At 36.0% G+C, this 19,750-nt stretch overlaps 1 protein-coding gene across 3 annotated transcripts in view; it reads right to left on the bottom strand.

The window, feature by feature from the left end:
* Positions 1 to 7,345: 7,345 nt before the first annotated feature.
* LOC115223157 (transmembrane protein 184B-like) overlaps positions 7,346 to 19,750 on the bottom strand; it is a 124,307-nt gene continuing 111,902 nt past the window's right edge. For all 3 annotated transcript variants that reach the window (XM_029793583.2, XM_029793582.2, XM_036512232.1), the window contains 4 exons: positions 17,839 to 17,914; positions 10,743 to 10,834; positions 9,237 to 9,406; positions 7,346 to 8,057 (listed from right to left, as the gene is read on the bottom strand). In XM_029793583.2, coding sequence (XP_029649443.1) covers positions 7,537 to 8,057; positions 9,237 to 9,406; positions 10,743 to 10,834; positions 17,839 to 17,914 — 859 coding nt within the window. In that variant the 3' untranslated portion in view covers positions 7,346 to 7,536. The remainder of the gene's footprint in view (positions 8,058 to 9,236; positions 9,407 to 10,742; positions 10,835 to 17,838; positions 17,915 to 19,750) is intronic.

Below are 19,750 nucleotides of genomic sequence, written 5' to 3'. Positions count from 1 at the left end.
ATATATGTACATACACATCCTACACACAGCTACACATCCAGTAACACAGGCCTGTCTATGTACAGACGTCTACCCCGGGCCTTCCTCTCAACATGGCTTTCTAGATTGGCCTTCAACTTCAACAAGATACACATCTCTGCTGTTTCAACAGTTTCTCTCCCCCCCCCCCCAAAAAAAAAGGAGAAAAAAAAAACCAAAAGAAATTTTGTGCTTTGTTCCCAAAACCTTTATCGGGGGAAATGACCTCCAAAACTAATTTAGAATACATTGTACAAGAAGAAATATAAACTGTAAATATAAAATAAAAATTAAAACACAAAATGCATTTCATTATTTTATAGATTGATTGATTGATTGATTTGTGTTTTGTTCACAGTGTGAAGTTTGAAGGCAGGGGAAAGAGCACGGAACTTTCTAGATATATAAAATTCTGTCCAGGTGGACATAGGACAATTGCCTGTGGAATGAGACTCCAAGAAAGGGAGGTGGGGCAGACATATGAGCGAAAAGCTAGACATGTTAAATTGAAGGACGACAGCCTGGGAAAAATTTTATAAGGGAATTTGAAAAGACCCTGCCCTAAGAAAGGGTAACTAGTTTTGGTCCAGTATTATAAGCACACATACATACAGAATTATTTACAAATGGGGGAAAAAGCCCAATACTTCTGTGTGTGTGTGTGTGTGTGTGTGTGTTGTGTATTTTACTCTTATAAAGTTATTGGACTCAAGTCATTTGGAGCACAATTTTCAAAAGTTTCAGTTGCCATATCAACCCCAGTACTTATTTCAGTCTAAAATTGATTTTATCAGTCTCTCTCTCTCCATTTATATATATATATATATATATTCAACATTGCAACTTCCCACTACTTTTACTCTGAATCTTTGTGTTGCCATCTTCTGTTTTATTCAACTGCAAAAGACTTGCATTCAACAACTCTGAAGAAACAGAAATGCAAAACAGATGGTCATGGTGGGAAAGCTCAGCTTCCATTCTTCACTTGGTTGAGTTTTGAAATATATCTATATGTGTGTGTGTGTGTGTGTTTGTGTGAAGACATCTATTAGGATAATAGAAGCATGACCCTGAATTACAAGTACCCTAATATTAATTTTATCAACTCTTGAAGAGTTGATAAAGAGCCAAAACAGATAACGCAATGGATTTTGCCAAGTCCCCTCCCCACATTGGCCAAAACCTAAAAGCCTCCCTAAAAACCATATAACATTAATAATAATAATGATTTGATTTTATAGTTTAAGACCATGGCTAAATTTCTAAAGGTAAGTCAGAGAGCATAGTTAATTGGATCAATTCTAGTCTGGATGCAGGTGAAAATGTGAGATAGGAGGAGTAATAAGTATTGGTAAATTATTGAAGCTTATATAATTCTCAGAAATGAAAAGCAACGTGAACACAAGTGAGACTTGAAACCAAGAACAGAAAATAGCCCAATGGTATTTCGGCCAGGCCTTTACAGATTCTGTACTCTGGTAATATTAATGTTTCTAACATAGGCCCAAAGCCTGAAATTTTACAGGGAGGGGAATAATCAATACCACCCCTAATACTTGACTGGTGCTTTGTTTTATTTACATCAGAAGGATAAAAAGAAAGTTGATCTTGGTGGGATTTGAACCCAGGATGTAAAGAGCTGGAACATGCTACATGATATTTTGTTTGATGTGCAAACAATTTTTCCAATTTGATGCCTGTAGGCCATAAATCTTGAGGTTTAGCTCCAACTGTATCCATCCTAGTATCCAATAAGGTACATTATTTTAATGATACAAGGTGACTAAATGCCACAAGGCATTTCATTTATGGCGCAAACCTCTTCTCTTGACTTACTGCTCTATAAAAATAGTAATAATAATAATGATTTGGAACATAGGTCGAAGGCCCACCTGTTTTAGGTTACAAGAGGGTTTGTAATTAATTGCAACAACCCCGGTGTTCAACTCAGTTACTGTATGACATCCACATCTCAGGATGATGAAAGGATGAAAGCAAAGTTGAATTTGAGAACAGGAAGAGACATGATGACAATAGTTTCTTAGACTGGCACAAAAGGCCACAGATTTTAAGGAAAGGGGCAGTCAATCAAATCAATTCAGTAGGTACTTATATTATGCACCCAAGAAAAATAAAAGCAAACTAGATCCTGGTGGGATTTGAACTCAGACTGTAAAGAAGTATAACCGAATACTGCAAGGCATTTTGTTCTACTAATTCTGTCACTCCATTGCTCTTTCTAACAACAACAATAATAATAATCCTTTCTAATATTGGTACAAAGCCTGAAATATTGGGGGATGGGGTGGAAGCTGGTTGATTACATCAACCCCAAAAGAATAAAAGGCAAAATTGACTTCAATAGAATTTCAGCTCACAGCATAAAGAGCTGAATAAAATGCCGCTAAACATTGAGACTGGTTTGGTAATGATTCTGCCAGCGCTGCCGTCTTTAAAATAGTCTCTAATATTAATAATTGCTTCTAATACATGCACGAGGCCTGGTATTTGTGGGGAGGTGTGAATTGGTTAAATCAACCCCATTACTTAACAGATACTCTATTTTATTGACCCTGGAAGAATAAAAAGGCTAAGTTGACCATGACAGAATTTAAACTCAGAAAGTAAAGAGCTGTAACTAAGTATCACAAGACATTTTGTCCGGTGCTCAAACAATTCTGCCAATAATAACGACTAACGACTGTCGTTTATTTGTAAAGCAACAAAGTGTAATGTTAATTATTGTTTTCTAGGTTTTGATTTTAACAGTGAATTCAAAACCTATAAAACTTAGTTCAGTTATGTTACATTTTGGTTGGTTTTATAGAAAAGAGAGAGGAAATATAACATATTTGTTCATTTCATTTTCAATTTCTCACATTGAAATTTGTGAGAAAATGAGTGATTTGGTGGGAGTGAGGAGAAATGACAAAAAAAACAAAATCAAAGCAAACTCAATAACACACACACACACACACAGACATACATGCTCACACACACAAAACTCAAAAGGACAAAATGCAGCTAAAAAAATAATTTTGCATGATTTTTTTGCTTGTTTTTCTTTTTAACTTTACTTTTAAGATTTGATATGTTTAACTCCAAAATCAAAGAAAAATTCTCAGGTGGTAAGAATAATAATAATAATGATAATAATAATAATAATAATAATAACAACAACATTAAAAAAACAGTAAATTTTACAAAAATGGAAATAAAATAAAATGGTAATAAAAATTAATTTTCAAATAAAAGAGAAGGGGTCGGCAAAAGCCAAAATATGAAATGAGTTCAATTCACATGATGGGTTTCATAAAAAAAAATTCTCTTCTTTTTAGTAACCATTTTACAAAGTATTGTTCATTTGGGCTGTTGTTGTTGGTGGTGGTGGTAGTAGTAGTAGGAGGAGGAGGAGTAACAGAGGATATGTTTCATACTTTTGGTATTTTGTAATTTTAGCTTTTGGGTTTTCAAACAGAGAATCAGTGGGTTCTAATTCTGCACATACCAAGTTCACACAGACACCCTACCCACTGCTCTGTTCTCTTCACCCACAACAAATTAGTTTCTTTTGATTCTGTACAGACAGCAAAGACATTGTCTTCTTCTATACACAACATTATTCTACATAACTACTGTTTTTTTTAAATGATTGCAGTCAAGAAGACTGAAAAGCAAAAGGATAAAAGAATATATATATATATATATATAAATGAGTAACAAAGATGTAGAGGTGTTGATTCATTATGGCCGTTTCAAGCAAGTCCTTGAATTGATTAATGAAAACATTACATCATTGCAAAGAAACCATTTTCATCAGATGACTGCATAGACTTCAAATACAAAGGTTAGGTTATCCTTTGTGTGTGAAGTCTTTGCTGTCATCTGATGAATATGGTTTCTTTGCAGTGGTTTAATGTTTTCATTAATCAATTAAAGCAGTCACTTGAAACGGCCGTAATGAATGACACCTGTAAAATCTTTGTTATTCATTTATATTTTATTCACCTACCCTGGAATCTGCACTTTGGAAATATTAGAGAAAGTATTTTTTTATATAAAGTACATGTCTGAACAACCAAGAGCAGATATTTTCACTAAGTTGGGTCATGTTATCTGCATCCATTGCAAGAATATCAAGTGCAACAAACGCTTCTGCACAGAGTTTGTTATTCACCTGATATTGTTTGGGTGTGCAAATTTGATCAACCTAACAAGGGGCCTCAATTTCAGTACCTAATTCAACCAAATCTTAATTATATTATATTTATACTAAACAGTAGAGCGAGTTGCTACATCAAAATGGCAGGTGAATGTTACTACTATTTTAACCCCAGGCAAATTCTCTGCCAGCTGGTTCTCGATGCAACATTCTGCATCATTCAACAAAATTTGGTCAGAATTGTTAATTGGTGGTAGGGGTAAAGGTAATAAATTAAACAAAAAAAAAAAAAAAAAAAAAGAAAAAAAGGGGCAAGCCAAAGCTACAAAGAATTGGTTTTACATTTTACAAAAATTTTTTCTCCATATATTTGTGTGTGTGTGTGTGTGTGTGCACACACGCACACACAATTTTATTGGAGTTGAAACTTCACAAACTGTTATTTGTGTTTCACATAACCATGATAAGACAGAAGTGAACTTTTAAAACAACACATTGTATTGTTCTAAAAGTTTCCTTCTATCTGACAATCAGCAACGTGAAACATGGAGTGATAATTTCTGAAGCTTTTCCGTTTCATTTAAACTCGAAACTTTGTTATTCAAGTGCTCTTTTCTCCATTTTACTTCGTACATACATGCTGATACAAGTATCTATCTATCTATCTATATATATATATATCTACTTAAATCAAATATACACATACACATGTGGGCTACCTTCACACTGCTCTTTCAAGCCTGATATTTCCATGTGTTATGGAAAGTCTTAAAAGAAGTTTACCTTTAAAACTCCAGCTTCTACTAAAGTGGATAATTCTTTGATAGTATTAGCAAGCTAATGTTCTTTGAGTATCAATGATTTTAATCTTGGTGAAATTGGGGAAAAAAACAAAAAAAAAAAAAATTGTTTTTTCTTTAAAATCAGAGGAAGACATGTGTAATATGAGTGTGATGGGATATAAAGGAGGATGGGACAGATGAGATAAGAAAACAAATTAAGTTAGAAGGAGAGAAAAGAGAAGAGGAAATAGAGTAAAGATAAAAAAGTGAATCATAGATGGCTTTGCATGCATCTGTGTGGTTTTGTCCAGTAAAGGTAGATTCCCCCAGTTCTGTACTAGATGCTTTACAAAGTGCTTGCATTTACTGAACACCAGATCAGAGATGTTCAGGAGATGCAAGTTCTTTGAACAGCTACTATTATGGAACTGAGATAAACCACCTTTACATGACTAAAATCATATTTGCCCTTTTTCCTTTTCCAACCTCCTCCTTCTTCTTATTCCTGTAACTTACCTTTTGTAATATCCACCCACCTTCCCTTTCCGCCACTGTTTTCACATTCCCCACATAATAGGAATTGATGTATGAAACGCCTTTAACTCATTTTAGTTACACATTTGTACTTCCTCAATTAAACAGAAACCTTTTTTTGAATTTCTCCAAGATTAAAACAATTGACAGTCAAAGAACGACTCATTACTATTGAAGAGTTATCCAATTTAACAGCCGCAGAAGTTTTAAAGGAAAATAGTTCAAAATTCTTTCCATAATTACCATAAATATGGAGACAGGATTCAAAAGAGCTGAGTGACTGAAATTTCAAGTAACTCACTTGTTATGTTTATTTGATTTACATTAAGTCTCAGCACCAAGGCTAGGCTTTTATCGAGCATGATATGAGATGAGATGATATCTGATATGTAATTGTGTTTATGTGAGTGTGTGGATATGATTTTGTTTTAATTCAGATCCAGCTGATATTTACAAGTAGAAAGGAAAGATTAACTAAGTTAAACTATTTAATCATTATTATGAATCTTTTATTATTAATGAGCATTAAATATTTCCATCTTGATTGTTAATTAACAGAATAAAATAAAATTTGGGGGTTTTAATTTTTTAAATTCATGCCAATACTACAGAGATAACGGTGTATTTAGATAGCTATCTATTTAGCTGTAGACTATCTGCATATGTAGAAACATATACAGATAGTCGAATAACTAGATTTACAAGTGAATCATTAGGACCAGAGGAAATTGGAAATGGTTTACTTCAGCAAATAGAGAAGTGAAGAAAGTTATGAAGTGGAATGAATTAGTCTGTTGTAAAGAAGTTTACAGTTATGGGATGGCCTTATTTTTCTTTCATCCTCCGTTGATGAGGATTTTTTCCTGAATGAATCATCTTCTTTGTATCTAAATCATTAAGTCCACTTTATGAAGTGTGTATGTATGTATATATATATATATATATATATATATTATATATATATATACGGAGAGTGAGAGAGAGAGGGTTAGCTAACTAGATAGTATGATTCTAAAATAGGTAAGTAGGTGGTTAGCTAGCTAGGAAGCTATTTAGATAGTTGTCAGCTTGATAGATAAGTAGGTAAATAGATATTGATAGCTAGTTAGAGAGGTAGGTAGGTAACTAGCTAGCTGGCTGGCTAGTTAAAGATAGATAGATGCATATATATCATCATCATCATATATATATATATATATATATATATACACACACACACACAAGTAGAAATCAGCATGCTAGGTAGCTAGCAAGATTAATATAAGTAAATTAGCTATTCAGACACATGGGTAATCAGCTCTATAGGTCAGTAGGTGGATAGTTTGATATTGATAAATGCAGATAGAAATGTAAACAAATAGGTAAGTAGTTGCCTATCTAGTTGAGAAGCTAAAAAGATAGTTAGATAGTTGGCTACCAACTTAGTCAAATATATAGAGGGTTAATTAGCGATAGAACTAGCTAGATAGGTACAGAAAAGTAGAAATGAAATATGGATAGATTAACAGAATGACGGATATAGTTAGAAAACTTGTGAAAGAGAAAATAAAAAGTGGAAGCAACTCCATAAAATAATGTGTAGTGTGATATGTTTAGTTTGTGAAAGCAACTGAGGATTATGGGTCCTTATGAGATCAGAATACTGGAGAAAGAAAGTTAACTTGTAAAAAGAGGAAAAGAAAATGAAAAAGAAAAGACATCTGTATTTGACTGTACCAGCAACAGCAGCTTAAAAACAGGGAGAGGGGCTAAGAGCAGGCGTCCTAATATTTAGGCATTTGTTTTCTTTCAAAATTCGCTCTTTGTATAGACCTCGTAAATTTTTTGTAATTTTTCTAAATTTTTGTTAAACATTTTCTTTTATTTCCACATCTGTATCACTCACGTTTGGAACTTCACTGATTCCAAAGTTACTGAAGAGAAAAAACAAACTCTAACGTACAACCCCAGTAAAAAACAAACTGTTTGATCTTGACAGTTTGGTTTCTTGTCATTATTGGTTTGAAATGTAAAGTTGTCGTCAAGTCAGTTGCCTTGTCATCACTGAAATTCATCGTCTGAGCTCAAAAGTGTAGTTTTTTCATTGAATTTCATCTTGTTTGGAGTGGCTCCGGTCGGTGGCAGCGGCCTGGAAGTTGGGATGGCCCCATTCGGATAAGGAGTCTGCTGTTGATAAGGATACTGCTGGTCATATGGCCAGCTGGGCTCAGTGCCCTCTTCTTCATGTGGGATCTTCATCCCTTGTTGAGTATACTGCTGATACTGTGGGTGGAAGTTGTGTATCGCATCCTGCATAATGTCGCGTGGATTCATCGTCTCCTTCAGGCTGCTCGAAATGCTCTGCAGCGACACCGTGCGACCATGGGTTGATGAGGGGCCAGAACTGTAGATCATGTGTGGGAATGCAAAGCGCAGTGCAATGGCGGCAAATACCATCTCAATGCAGATGAGAAAGTTCTGCCAGCCAGCTGACACTGTACCCACACCCGCTTTAAGGATACCGTCTTCAGAGAAGATCGGACTGATCAAATCAGCCTTTTCAAAAACAGCAAGAACCACTCCTGAATGAAGAACGGGTAAAAGAGAAAGTAAATAATTAATCATTTTTGTGATAAACGAAGATTGTTGTGTTTCATTAGTCCTAGACTTATTAGTCCTAGACTTATTAGTCCTAGGTTATTATCAAATGCACTAAAAATTCCAAACACATGGAGGTGATGCTGTAGTATGGCCTTTGCTGTGATGGCTGAAACAAAGTCAGAAACTAAGAGAATAATGGTAAATGATTGTGAGATAGAAAAGTTGATGTAGGTTATGGCTGTGAAGTTAAAAACATTGCTTCATAATCAGAAGGGATGGCCTCGAGTTTCTCAATTGTTTGAATCGATTTTGCAATTGGATTTAGTGTCTTCTATTCACTGCATGTTGCACACAGGTAACCACTGCTAGGTTGCCATCTTCTTTCACCACAATGGAGACCCAGAGTTTGACCTCCCAGCACAGCACCTTGGACAAGTGACATAATCCAATATAATCGGTCCATCATCTGGGATTTTAGAATCTTTAGAAGAGAACTCATCTTTGTAAGCATTCAGGCCATGTCTCTAGTTTGAGGGTAAATCCAGTATCGTTGTTTACCCTGTCTCCTTCTGTGGTAACCTAAGAGCCATAGTGTCTTCCTCCTTCCACCTCCTAGTTTCAAAGATTCTGGTTTTAGACACTACCCTTCCTCCTTTGACTAAGCCATTAACAAAAAGAGAAAAGAAAAAATGAATTTTCACCAAATCATCATAAATCATAATTATTATTGAAATGAAAAAAAGAAACAGTGTTATCAAACAACAACAATACACAAAATACAAAAATAAATTAAATATTATTAAGTAAGATGAAATTTACAGTTGACCCTTCTTATACCGTCCCAAGACCATCTCTGATTCTATCATTGAAGAAAACTGCTTTAAAGGGTTTCAAACTTAAACAAACCCATTATAATTTTATGCGAGAACTTTTGTTTAACAATGTTCACAACGTCAAGTAAATAACAATGGAAAACCAGTTATTTTATTACTGGTTTTTCTAATTCTCTCTAAGTTCTATTTTCTAAATTGAATGAAACACAAGGACGGTGTATTTCAGTAGAACAATGAGAGTGGAAAGATAAGAGAGATAAATTGTTGAAAGTCTGGTAAAAATAGTGGCCGGAAACAAAACAGGTGAAGAGCAAAATGGAAACTTACCTTGCCAGAAAGACAGAAAGATTACTGATTTAACAGTAAAGAATTTCAAGACAGGTTCAAATGGACTCAATAGTTCTTTGGTAGCAAAGTAAAACAGGAACAATCCATAAAGTGCCAATGTTATTGAAATATTATAAATGATTGTAATATACAAGTAACCACTAGCTGGTCTGCAAGAGTGAAAAACAAACAAACAATTAGATTGGAAATTTGAGAGAGATCTCGTTATTATAAATAAGAGCAAACATCTGATTGGACAATGTGTCACTGCAGCTTCTGCTGCTGCTGCTGCCAGAGTAATGAGTAACTGTAAGAATGGTTGAGTAGTTAGGAAGTTTACTTTGCAATTCTGCTACCCTGGGTGGTTTGATCCCATGGCATAGAACAGAACCTTGGGCAAGTATCTTTTTTCTATACAGCCTCAGGTTGACTAAAGCCTTCTGAGTGAGATTTTGTAGACAAAAATGCTGAGGAAGCACATTTTGTATATTTGTTGGAAACCTGTATCAGTTCAGAAAAAAAAAAAAAATCTAATAAAACCGTTTTTGAGCTAAGGTACTGCAGAATATTTGCTTTGCCCAAATTGCAAAGTTCTCTCCTCACTCTTAAGTGCACTGACCAAGAAATTGGCTCTTTGGGAACCTAAAATAAACAGTTCTGCTGTTTAGTGTTCACAAAATATATTTAAAAAATGTTATTTAGCCCCTGGTCAGCCCTGACTGAGCAGGCTAATAATAATCAAAGGCTAATAATCCGTGACCCTACAGATATTCTTTTTTTGTTGGTTTTTTTTTTTTTGGTGGTGGTATCAAGTACTACAATATTCAATGTGTACTTCTTTTCAATTGTGAAGACAGTAACATGTAGTTTAAATGATAAAATAAGTTGCTATTTCTAGCAGATTACACAATCATATATATAAGAGAACAAAGTGTATGTACACCACTATATATATATAAAATACAAAAAGGGACAACAAAACATCCAGATAGATGATACAAAAAAACAAGGACGAGTCATTCGAAGTTTTCTATCTTCAGTCAAGAACTGGATCATCCTTGCAATTTCGGCTGATTAATCTTGAGATTGCTCCAATCTGGCCAGCCCCAAGGAAAAACTAAGCTAAGAGCATTAGATTCCTAGGAAAAAAGCATCGAATGTATAAGAAAACAAGGACGGAAAAACAGACGATGTTACACGAATATAAATACAACAACAACAACAGCAGGAGGAGGAGGAGGAGGAGGACATAACAAGAGGTGTCTTTTGACTGGGGACGAATTGAATTCAAAACAATGTTATTCTATTGTTGCTATAATGAGAATTTATTTATTTTTATTCATACTAATAAAGTATATTCAATTTCGTTGTGATTTTTATTTGGTGTACCACAAAATAAATTCTCCTCACCCTGTGTTGTTGGAAGGTAAAAAAGTTTGGCAGACACTGATACAGACAGAAAGACAAACAGACAGATACTGAAAAAAATAAAAAAAGATAACTTACGAAAAATTACCGTCCTTGTAGAGTCCAAAAGACTGTAGAATCAAAGTTATAACAGCCATAACAGGTTTGATGATACAAAACTGTAAAGTAGCCTGGAATAGAACAACAATAAAATAAACATTTTATACACGGATAATTAACTCTAAAATAAGAGAAGTGAGATTGTTATGTGCTCAGGTACTGAATTCACGAGAAGGTTTTCTTTCGTATGGTATAAAAATCTCGAAGAAAACCCGTTCTTTTCTAAGTGAAAATTAACAATAAAATTTTCACTTTTATATTTCATACCAATTATCTGACCGGAGTGGCTGTGTGGTAAGTAGCTTGCTTACCAACCACATGGTTCCAGGTTCAGTCCCACTGCGACGCACTTTGGGCAAGTGTCTTCTACCCTCATTGATTTTTATATCAAAATAAGTAAAAAAAACAGTCCTCTTCATGATTGAGTTTTAGTGCTGCAGCACACTGAACTAGAATGAGGGCTACTGTTCAGCAGTAAAAAAAAACAAAACAAAAACAGGACTAAGTTTGTGAATGGGTGGAAATACTAGGGTGACTGAGGGACCATGGCATGATAGACGAGTGTTGGATCTTGATCATAAAGTTCACATGCAAAACTTTCAAATGATATTTAATTGTCCATGGAAAAAATGTATTTTGACATGAAAATGATGAAGCAAAAAATGTGTTTTTGCTTGGTCAAACTGTGCTTGACTCCCTTCAACGGAGCTCTTTAGTGATACCCCCTAAAATTCTACTGACTGAGCTACTAACCCACAACAATGCCACACTCTACCATTTATGGCATTAAATACAATGAACTGATGTCAGTGAAGATATTGCACTGCACTTTGCCGCCAGAGAGATGACAGCTTCCTGCCAACCATTCTGTCCAGGCACATGGGCCTAAGAAGAAACAAAGAACTGGTATTGCTCCCTCAGCATCAACTCCATGTGACCGGAGCCGACCATCTAGAAGCCATCTTGAATTCGTCTCGGATCCCTTGCTCTTTTCCAGATACCTGACAAGATAGGTCCATTTTAGGGGCCTATGAACCTTTAAATCATAAGAAACCGAGTCAAACTGTTATAGATCTCTGTTGGATTGGGGATGATCAAGGGATTAAACAACACTAATAATAACAGCCACTAATGCAATCACTCAGTCTGCTCAAAAGAGTAGTTAAATGTCCCTCAATCACACCCTACCGTCTGAAATAAAGAAAGGATGTATTAGATATATATGTAGTGGTAGATGTTTCTGATCCTATCTTTGCTGGATTTTGAGTGAACTGAAGCTTCTCATTGCTGCTCACCACCACCACCACCACCACCGTCACCCCTTCCTACCTTTGGGGAAATGATAGATAACAGACTCCTTGTTATCATCCTTTCCTCCAATCTCCTTCCTCCTCCTCATCATCTCTCTCATCATCGTTGCCATCTTTCATATGTTACGTCTGGCTTCTTTACAAGTTAACAGCTGAGCAGATTGTCAAATCTGTCTGACTTCCTTTCAACAAAGGTTATTGATTTATAACCATCTTCTCCGAAGTAAGACACAATCAAGTAAATAAAATCTATTTCGCCTAGATTCAGATGTATTTCTACTGTTTATCAGTTGATGCAGTCTAATTATATAATTATCTAAGCTGCTCCCCCCCCACTTCTCTTGAACAATAATAAAAGACCTCTTCTATAACTCAGAGAAACAGTGTGTTGCTATTCTTAGAGTGCCAATGCCATCACTGTATCACTGTTAGGTGGTGAGCTGGCAGAAACGTTAGCACGCTGGGTGAAATGCTTGAACAACCTCCCCACCAGAGACCACCAAAAACACATACCATAAATCCTTGAGTATAATCTACATTTTCCCCCAAAATTTAAAGGTCAAAATCCCTAGTGCGTACTATACACGAGGTTAAAAATGAAAATTATTTTCTAAGCAATGTCCGAGTCTCTGTTTGCTGTCCGGCAATGTTTATTCAGATGCATTTTGTGATGTCGGGCGCGAAAATACCTTAAGCTAAGCCTGAAAGCAATGAAGTCATAAAAGAATCATCCATAATTTGCAGTAAGCAACATTTATTAAACATTATTACTGTTATTTCTTTATTTCCTGCAAACAAAATGCACAAAAAAGCTACACGTTTGCATTATGTTATATATGCAATAATAATAAAGGACGTTACCATATACAGTTTTACAAACCAAGGAGGGTATCTGTTTTTGGTGGTCTCTGGTGGGGAAGCTTTGATTTTGTACTACAATTAAGAACTCTTCAGCCTTTGCTTTGAGCCCCATGTTTCTCAACAAATGTTGGCATTTTACTTCACCTATTTCTATTCAGTTCAGCTAATTTCAGTATGTAATGGCTTTTCTTGCTATTATTTTCTTATAGGATTTCGGTAGTTCCAGTTTTAGTCTTAGATTTTAGCTTTTGTTGATTCTTCTTTTTCCTCACAGCCATCAGTTATTAAGATCTCTGCTTTGTTCTTTGCAGCTTCCTTCAACACAGAAAAACAGTATTTTGTTTTGTTCATTTTGTTTTTGTAGCTACTTGCATCAGTTTTCCTTGGTTCCGAATTAGATATTTTGTTGTCCTATGGCAGGTATTCTAAAATAGTTTTCTAATTGTATAAGGCCTCCACCACCTTTAATTTGCCATATATCATCAGAGAGGCTGTGTGGTAAGTAGCTTGCTTATGAACCACATGGTTCCGGGTTCAGTCCCACTGCGTGGCCCTTGGGTGAGTATCTCAGGCCGACCAAAGCCTTGTGAGTGGATTTGGTAGATGGAAACTGAAAGAAGCCCATCGTATATATGTGTGTGTGTGTGTGTGTGTGTATATGCTTGTGTGTCTGTGTTTGTCCCTCCAACATCATTTGACAACCGATGCTGGTGTGTTTACCTACCCATAACTTAGCAGTTTGGCAAAAGAGACCGATAGAATAAGAACTAGGCTTACAAAGAATAAATCCTACACCAAAGGGCTGCTCTGGGGTTAAATTTTCAACCTCAATTCTCCATACAAATTGTAGATGTTGCTCCACATCACAAACTGACATCATCATGTTTCTATTGTTGTCTTTACTCTAGACAGGACTGCTTCACTGACTGTTTGAAAGACAATCAATATTCGTGGTGGTGGTGGTGGTGTTGGGTGGTGGGCTTTTAGTGGTGATGAATAGCAATGGTAACAACAAAACCTACACACACACACTCTCTCCCTCTCTCTCTCATCCATACTAAATACATGCAAACATACACACTTATACGCACACACATTTATGCCCCTATATACACATGCAACTACTGGTTGATACCGGGAGTATTGTACAATTTGCCTGGAAGTTGCTAAGACTTTGTGAGGATGTTTTTATTTGTGAGTGTGCACATGTAAATGTACTGGTGTGTTTATGTGTGTAAGCTTGTATGTGGGTATATGGGTGCTTAACAAGGAGTGGAATAGATAGGAGAGGAAGAAATGAAAAAGGAGAGTAAGGAAAGAGAGAGTGCCAGAGAGAGAGAGGCAGACAGACAGGTTAGAAGAGTAGAGAGGGTGGTGTGAGAGGAGACGGAAAGTAGGAAATGGAAGAGGAAAAATAGAGAAACATACAGGGAGAGACAGGTAGACATAGTGTGTGCAGGTGTGTGAGAAAGAGAGAGAGAGAGAGTTAGCAAGAAGTGTGGCTGTGTGTGTGTGCAGGTATGCGAGAAGTGCAGTCATAAAAAGATGCAATCCTATGTGGGTGTACACAAGCATATGTACAGATGCAATCATGTATGTGTGTGCATGTATAAGTGAAATCATATATGCATATGCATGCATGCGTATGTGTGTGTGTGTGTCTGTGTTCAGGCATGTGTGTGTATTTAGTTTGAGTTACATGTGTGTGGCTGTATGCATTCAGACGTGTGTAAATGTAGTTAATCCCTGCAAATATTGTGGACAAGTTCAACGCTAGAAGCCTGTACAGGCATCTGTCCATGCAGCTACACTTATCTGTAAACATGCAGAGCTACATGTGTGCTTGTGCATACAAACATGCTGACCTATTTGCATGCATTTGTGTGCAAGACTAGCTGTGTGTATTTATGTGTGCAAACATGTGTGTGTGTGTGTGTGTCATTTTCTGGTTAAGATGTGAAACAGTTTAAATAATATTCATCCAGTGAGAGGGGAATTAGAACAAAGAAGGAGCAATAAATGAGATTAGCGAGAATTTAAGAGTTAATTACAGTATTAAGCAAGGTTGGAAAATTAGTCAAATAAATTACATTGCTTCTCATATTGCTGTAATCTTTATATATATAAAACTGAGAATGTGTGTCTGTCTGTCTGTGTGTTTCCCTAAAACTTGAGAACTACACAACCAATTTCATTCAAATTTTACACATGCCTTACTTAGGGTCCATGTAGTTTCATGGGCAAAAAAATGTTCACCTTCTTGCCTAGAGCGAGCCCATAGCAATATCATATCTTCCCCACTATTTCAGTATTACGTGTTAAAAGTGAAACAAAAACATTTCTCTATTTTATTTCAGATACTTTCACTTTAACAATAAAAATAATAACAATTGAATTATATGTAGTAAGTAATAATTAAAATCAAACTAAAGTATAATATAATCATAACATAACAAAAGTAAAAATAGCAATTGGTATAAAATTTCATCAATGACTTGAACTTGAATAAGTGGTTTCACATGAATGGGAATAAATTAAAAATAAAATTAGCATGCAGAAATGGAATAGTCCAGATGGATAATAAAAAATTAAATTAAAAAAAGACTATTGTCTATAAAGTATACAACGTAGAGAAAAAAGATTTGAACTCATGGAGGAAAGCACCTTCGAAAAGTGTCTTGGTGCGACTATGAAAGATATCTAATCAGAGGCAGTGAATTCGCCACAATAGAAGCAAGGTTCGAGTCAACGGAGCGTGCAGGGGAGTACTCGACTCGAACTTGCAAAGTGGAAATATTTTATTTTTACCTTTATATCTGGGACGTAGGACGTCCCGGAAAAAAATTTTAAATGCCCCCCCCCCCCTTCCCCGAAGTAAATGGTAGGCTGGATTGTAGCCACACTTCTATACAAGAGGGAGGACAAGATACAATTGATCGAAATTACAAGTGACAGGCTAACAATTCCAGTTTGTTATATATTTTGAGTATTGTTATCATTAGCGATATCAAGATATAACTTTGTATTTTATGTGTAGATGTATATATATAGATGTACATGTAATATATACACATATATACATGCACTAGCGCTATGACCCGGCAACGACGGGTCTTTAATGCTAGTTATCAATTAAAAAATTGTGTGTGTGTGTATGCACATGTGTGTATGTGACCAAGATATCTGGTGCCTTGTTCTACTCAAGAAAACCTGTTCACCACAACGGAACTGATAGCAGTGCTGGTGCCACATAAAAAGCATTCAGTAGACTCTGTAAAGGGGTTGGTGCTAGGAAGGACACCCAGGCATAGAGACCATGCCAGAACAGACAATGGAGCCTGGTATGACCTCCACAGCCTTGCCAGCTTCTTCAAATCATCCAACCTAAGCCAGCATGAAAAGCAGGCATTAAATGATGAGGTATGTCAGCATATGCGCCCTAATTTCCAGTCAAAACCCCAAATTTACCCAGACAAAAAAGGGAGAGGAACCTTAAGCCGGTGCTCTATGATAAACTTGTTTGTACAAAGCACCCCCAGTGAAAACTAAGATTACAGTTTAAGGATTGTGAAAGGTCCTTGCTGAAGGCATGTGAGGTGTGGAAGGTTAATTGGGAAAACGATAGAAGAAACAAGTAAAGGAAAGAGTGGGTATTCTTGAAGAAACATGCGTTTTTCATACTGCTTGGAAAAGTACCATCAGTGTAGTGAATGGGGAAAGTTCAGTCTGCAATACCTGTCGACATCTACGTCTATCAAAAGCTGGGTTCATTAACCACCAGCAGAGCCACACATGTGAAGTATAATTTTGTCTATGTGCACAATGTTCTTAATGGTCAGTGATGGTTTTCCTTGGTCACAAGTGAACAGCTTTCATCATGTATGTGTATGCATATATATATATATATATATATATATATATATATATACCATCAGCGTTTAAGAGTCACCACATTTCGTTTCATTCCATAATGGCTACTTCTGATGAGTGCTGGGTTACATAATCAAATTGTTACCTAACACTCTGTGAATTCCTAGTGTGGAACCAATTGGTAAGATCAGCCATAATGGATATGTAGTGAGATACATTAGCACTATTTTGTTGTCGCGGCATAAAACAGTTGTGCTTTGCCCATTTATTCCATTTATTGTTGTCTGTGGAAGGATACATGTAGCAACTTCCACCCAACAGTAAAATGCGGTCTTTTCAAGCATATTAATTTATATATATATATACACACACAAATATAACATATAGATGTATATATTTTTATTCTATATATTATCAATATTCATCATCATCATTCAATGTTTGCCTGGGTCAGATGGAATTTGTTGAGGAGGATTTTCTAATAAATCAAAACAGCATTTCTAGAAAGATAGCTACAGACAGGGATCATTACAGATACAAAGTAATATAGTAAGGACCCAAGAAGGGGCCAAAATTATCTTGTAAAATAATTTTATAATTTAGTTCAAATGTTGTTTAGCCAAAAGTCAGTACTGAACCAACACACCTATATTCAAAGGTATTCCCACCTTGAATATTATGGACTTTTTGCTTATAAAGAGACCACTTAGTTTAATATATGATTCTTTATTTAAGATGACAGACTGTGATTCAAGGGAAATATAACTGCTACTTCCAGCAGTTATGTACAAGTTACTTGTTGACTTGTAAAGAGAAGAGTAAAATTTATTTAGTATTTCAGCTTTATAAACAGCTTGGGGCGGTAGTGACGGAGATGGCAGTAGTGGTTTATGACAGTGATAGTGGTGATTGCAGTAGCAATTGAGGTGGTTGGTGGCCATGGTATTAGTGTTGGTGGTGGCTGTGTTGATGGTTATGGTGTAATATCTTCAGCATAACTGAAGTGAAGTGAAGAAAGAGAAAGAAAGACTTACTTGCTTACAAAAGCGCAGAAAACCTATAGTGTACTGTCGACCAGCGAGGCAGCAGGTACACCACATCCAGCTGGACCTGAAACAGAAAAACAACTCATTTCAAATATGGGGAATTGAAGAGTATGGTGGCTCGACCAAGTAAACTGGTCTTAGAAACCATCTGTCTACAGCGATGGTTCAAATTCCTCCCCAAATTGAACAGGGGATCAACTAAGAAATTTAAAAGACTTTATGCATAGACCAAACTCACTGCTATTGTGCATATAGACACTAATTTATCTATGGGGAACATAAACATATGCAAAGATTAATAGACATACACAAAACCCACAGGTACACACACAAACTTAACAAGAGAGAAAAAGAAGTGGCAAATGCAAACATTGCACAGGCTGTGATTAATTTACTCTCTTTCTCTGTCTCACTCACACACACACACACAATCACACACTTGAGACATGGAAAAAATATGAGCAGTATAGAAATCAGTAGAAAAGGAAAATACCAGAAAGGGAAGATTTCTGTGGACCTTTGATGAAGAATCTGCAAATTCAGTCCCCATAATAAATTTTCAGATTTATACACGTCATTATAGGAGCAACAGAATATGTATCAACCAGCCTGAAACAAAGGAGGAACATGGATTCTTGGAGAAAATTCCATAATTCATGTGGCACAGATGATAACAATACTGGAGATAAGAAATCTCCATGATTCTTTCCAATGTTGGCACTGAACAGGTAGTGGGTAAAAAATAAACTAAAATTCAAACAAGAAGGGACACACACACACACACACACACACACACACACACACACACAAACACACTCACACACAAACACACACACACACATGTACACATGCAAATTTGCACACAAATACATACAGAACTCATGAGGCAACGAGACAACTTCTACAGTGTTGCTGAGCCTGTTAGAAATAGAAACCACATCTCCCTCAAAATCATAGAACTCATGAGGCAATGAGGTAACTTCCAGGACAAAATAGTCCTAGGTATACAAAAAGTGGGATTTTCATTTCTGGAACCTTGACAATCATTGGTCGGCAGAAAGATTTCTGACCTGAATCTAAACAACAACCATGGCAATTAAACACACACACACCAAAGGATCACAAAATTAACGTAGAGCTTAATGACCACCTTGAGAACCCAGTTTCCACAAAAACTGTTCACCGGGAGCTGCACAAAGCTGAATTTCATGAGAGGGTGGCAATCAGAAAACCACTAGTTTCAAAAACAAATGTTGCAAAGTGTTTAAAGTGGAGTAAAAACCTACAGAATTGGTCTGAGCAGTGGAAGAATGTTGCTTTTTTGGACAAGTCATCCTTTACCGTATTTCCCTGCAACATCGCTTGACAACCGATTCTGGTGTGTTTACATCCCCATAACTTAGTGGTTCAGCAAAAAAGACCGACTGAATAAGTACTAAGCTTAAAATAAGTTCAGGGGTTTATTTCTTGAACTAAAAGGCAGTGCTCCAGCAAGGCCACAGTCAAATGACTGAAACAAATAAAAGAATATATATATAAATGTATAGAATTCTTTTAAAGATATATTTTGGTAATTATGTGTTAAGAAAAACGATGCTGGTGGTGGTAGTGGTGGTGGTGGTGGTGCTGAAATTGTGTCATTATTAATTGGCAGCAGTGATGTTTGTGTTGTCATTGGTGATATTTAATAAAAAAGATGGACAACTGGCGCTGCAGTCTGACAGAAACATGATTATGAAAATATTTTCTTCTGTGTCAAATGAAATTAAGACATCTCCATGATATTTATCCAATTAATTATCTGTTCTTTGGTCGTATCCAAAAGACTGATTTTGCTTTCTCTCAACAAACATGCAAGTGCACACATGTGTCTATATACGTGTTTGCACTAACGAAACCC

Source organism: Octopus sinensis, linkage group LG22, assembly GCF_006345805.1.
Source record: "Octopus sinensis linkage group LG22, ASM634580v1, whole genome shotgun sequence".
In the NCBI taxonomy this organism is placed as follows: Eukaryota; Metazoa; Mollusca; class Cephalopoda; order Octopoda; family Octopodidae; genus Octopus; species Octopus sinensis.
The sequence above is the reverse complement of the archived record's forward strand: the minus strand, read 5'-3'. Positions and strand labels throughout refer to the sequence as shown.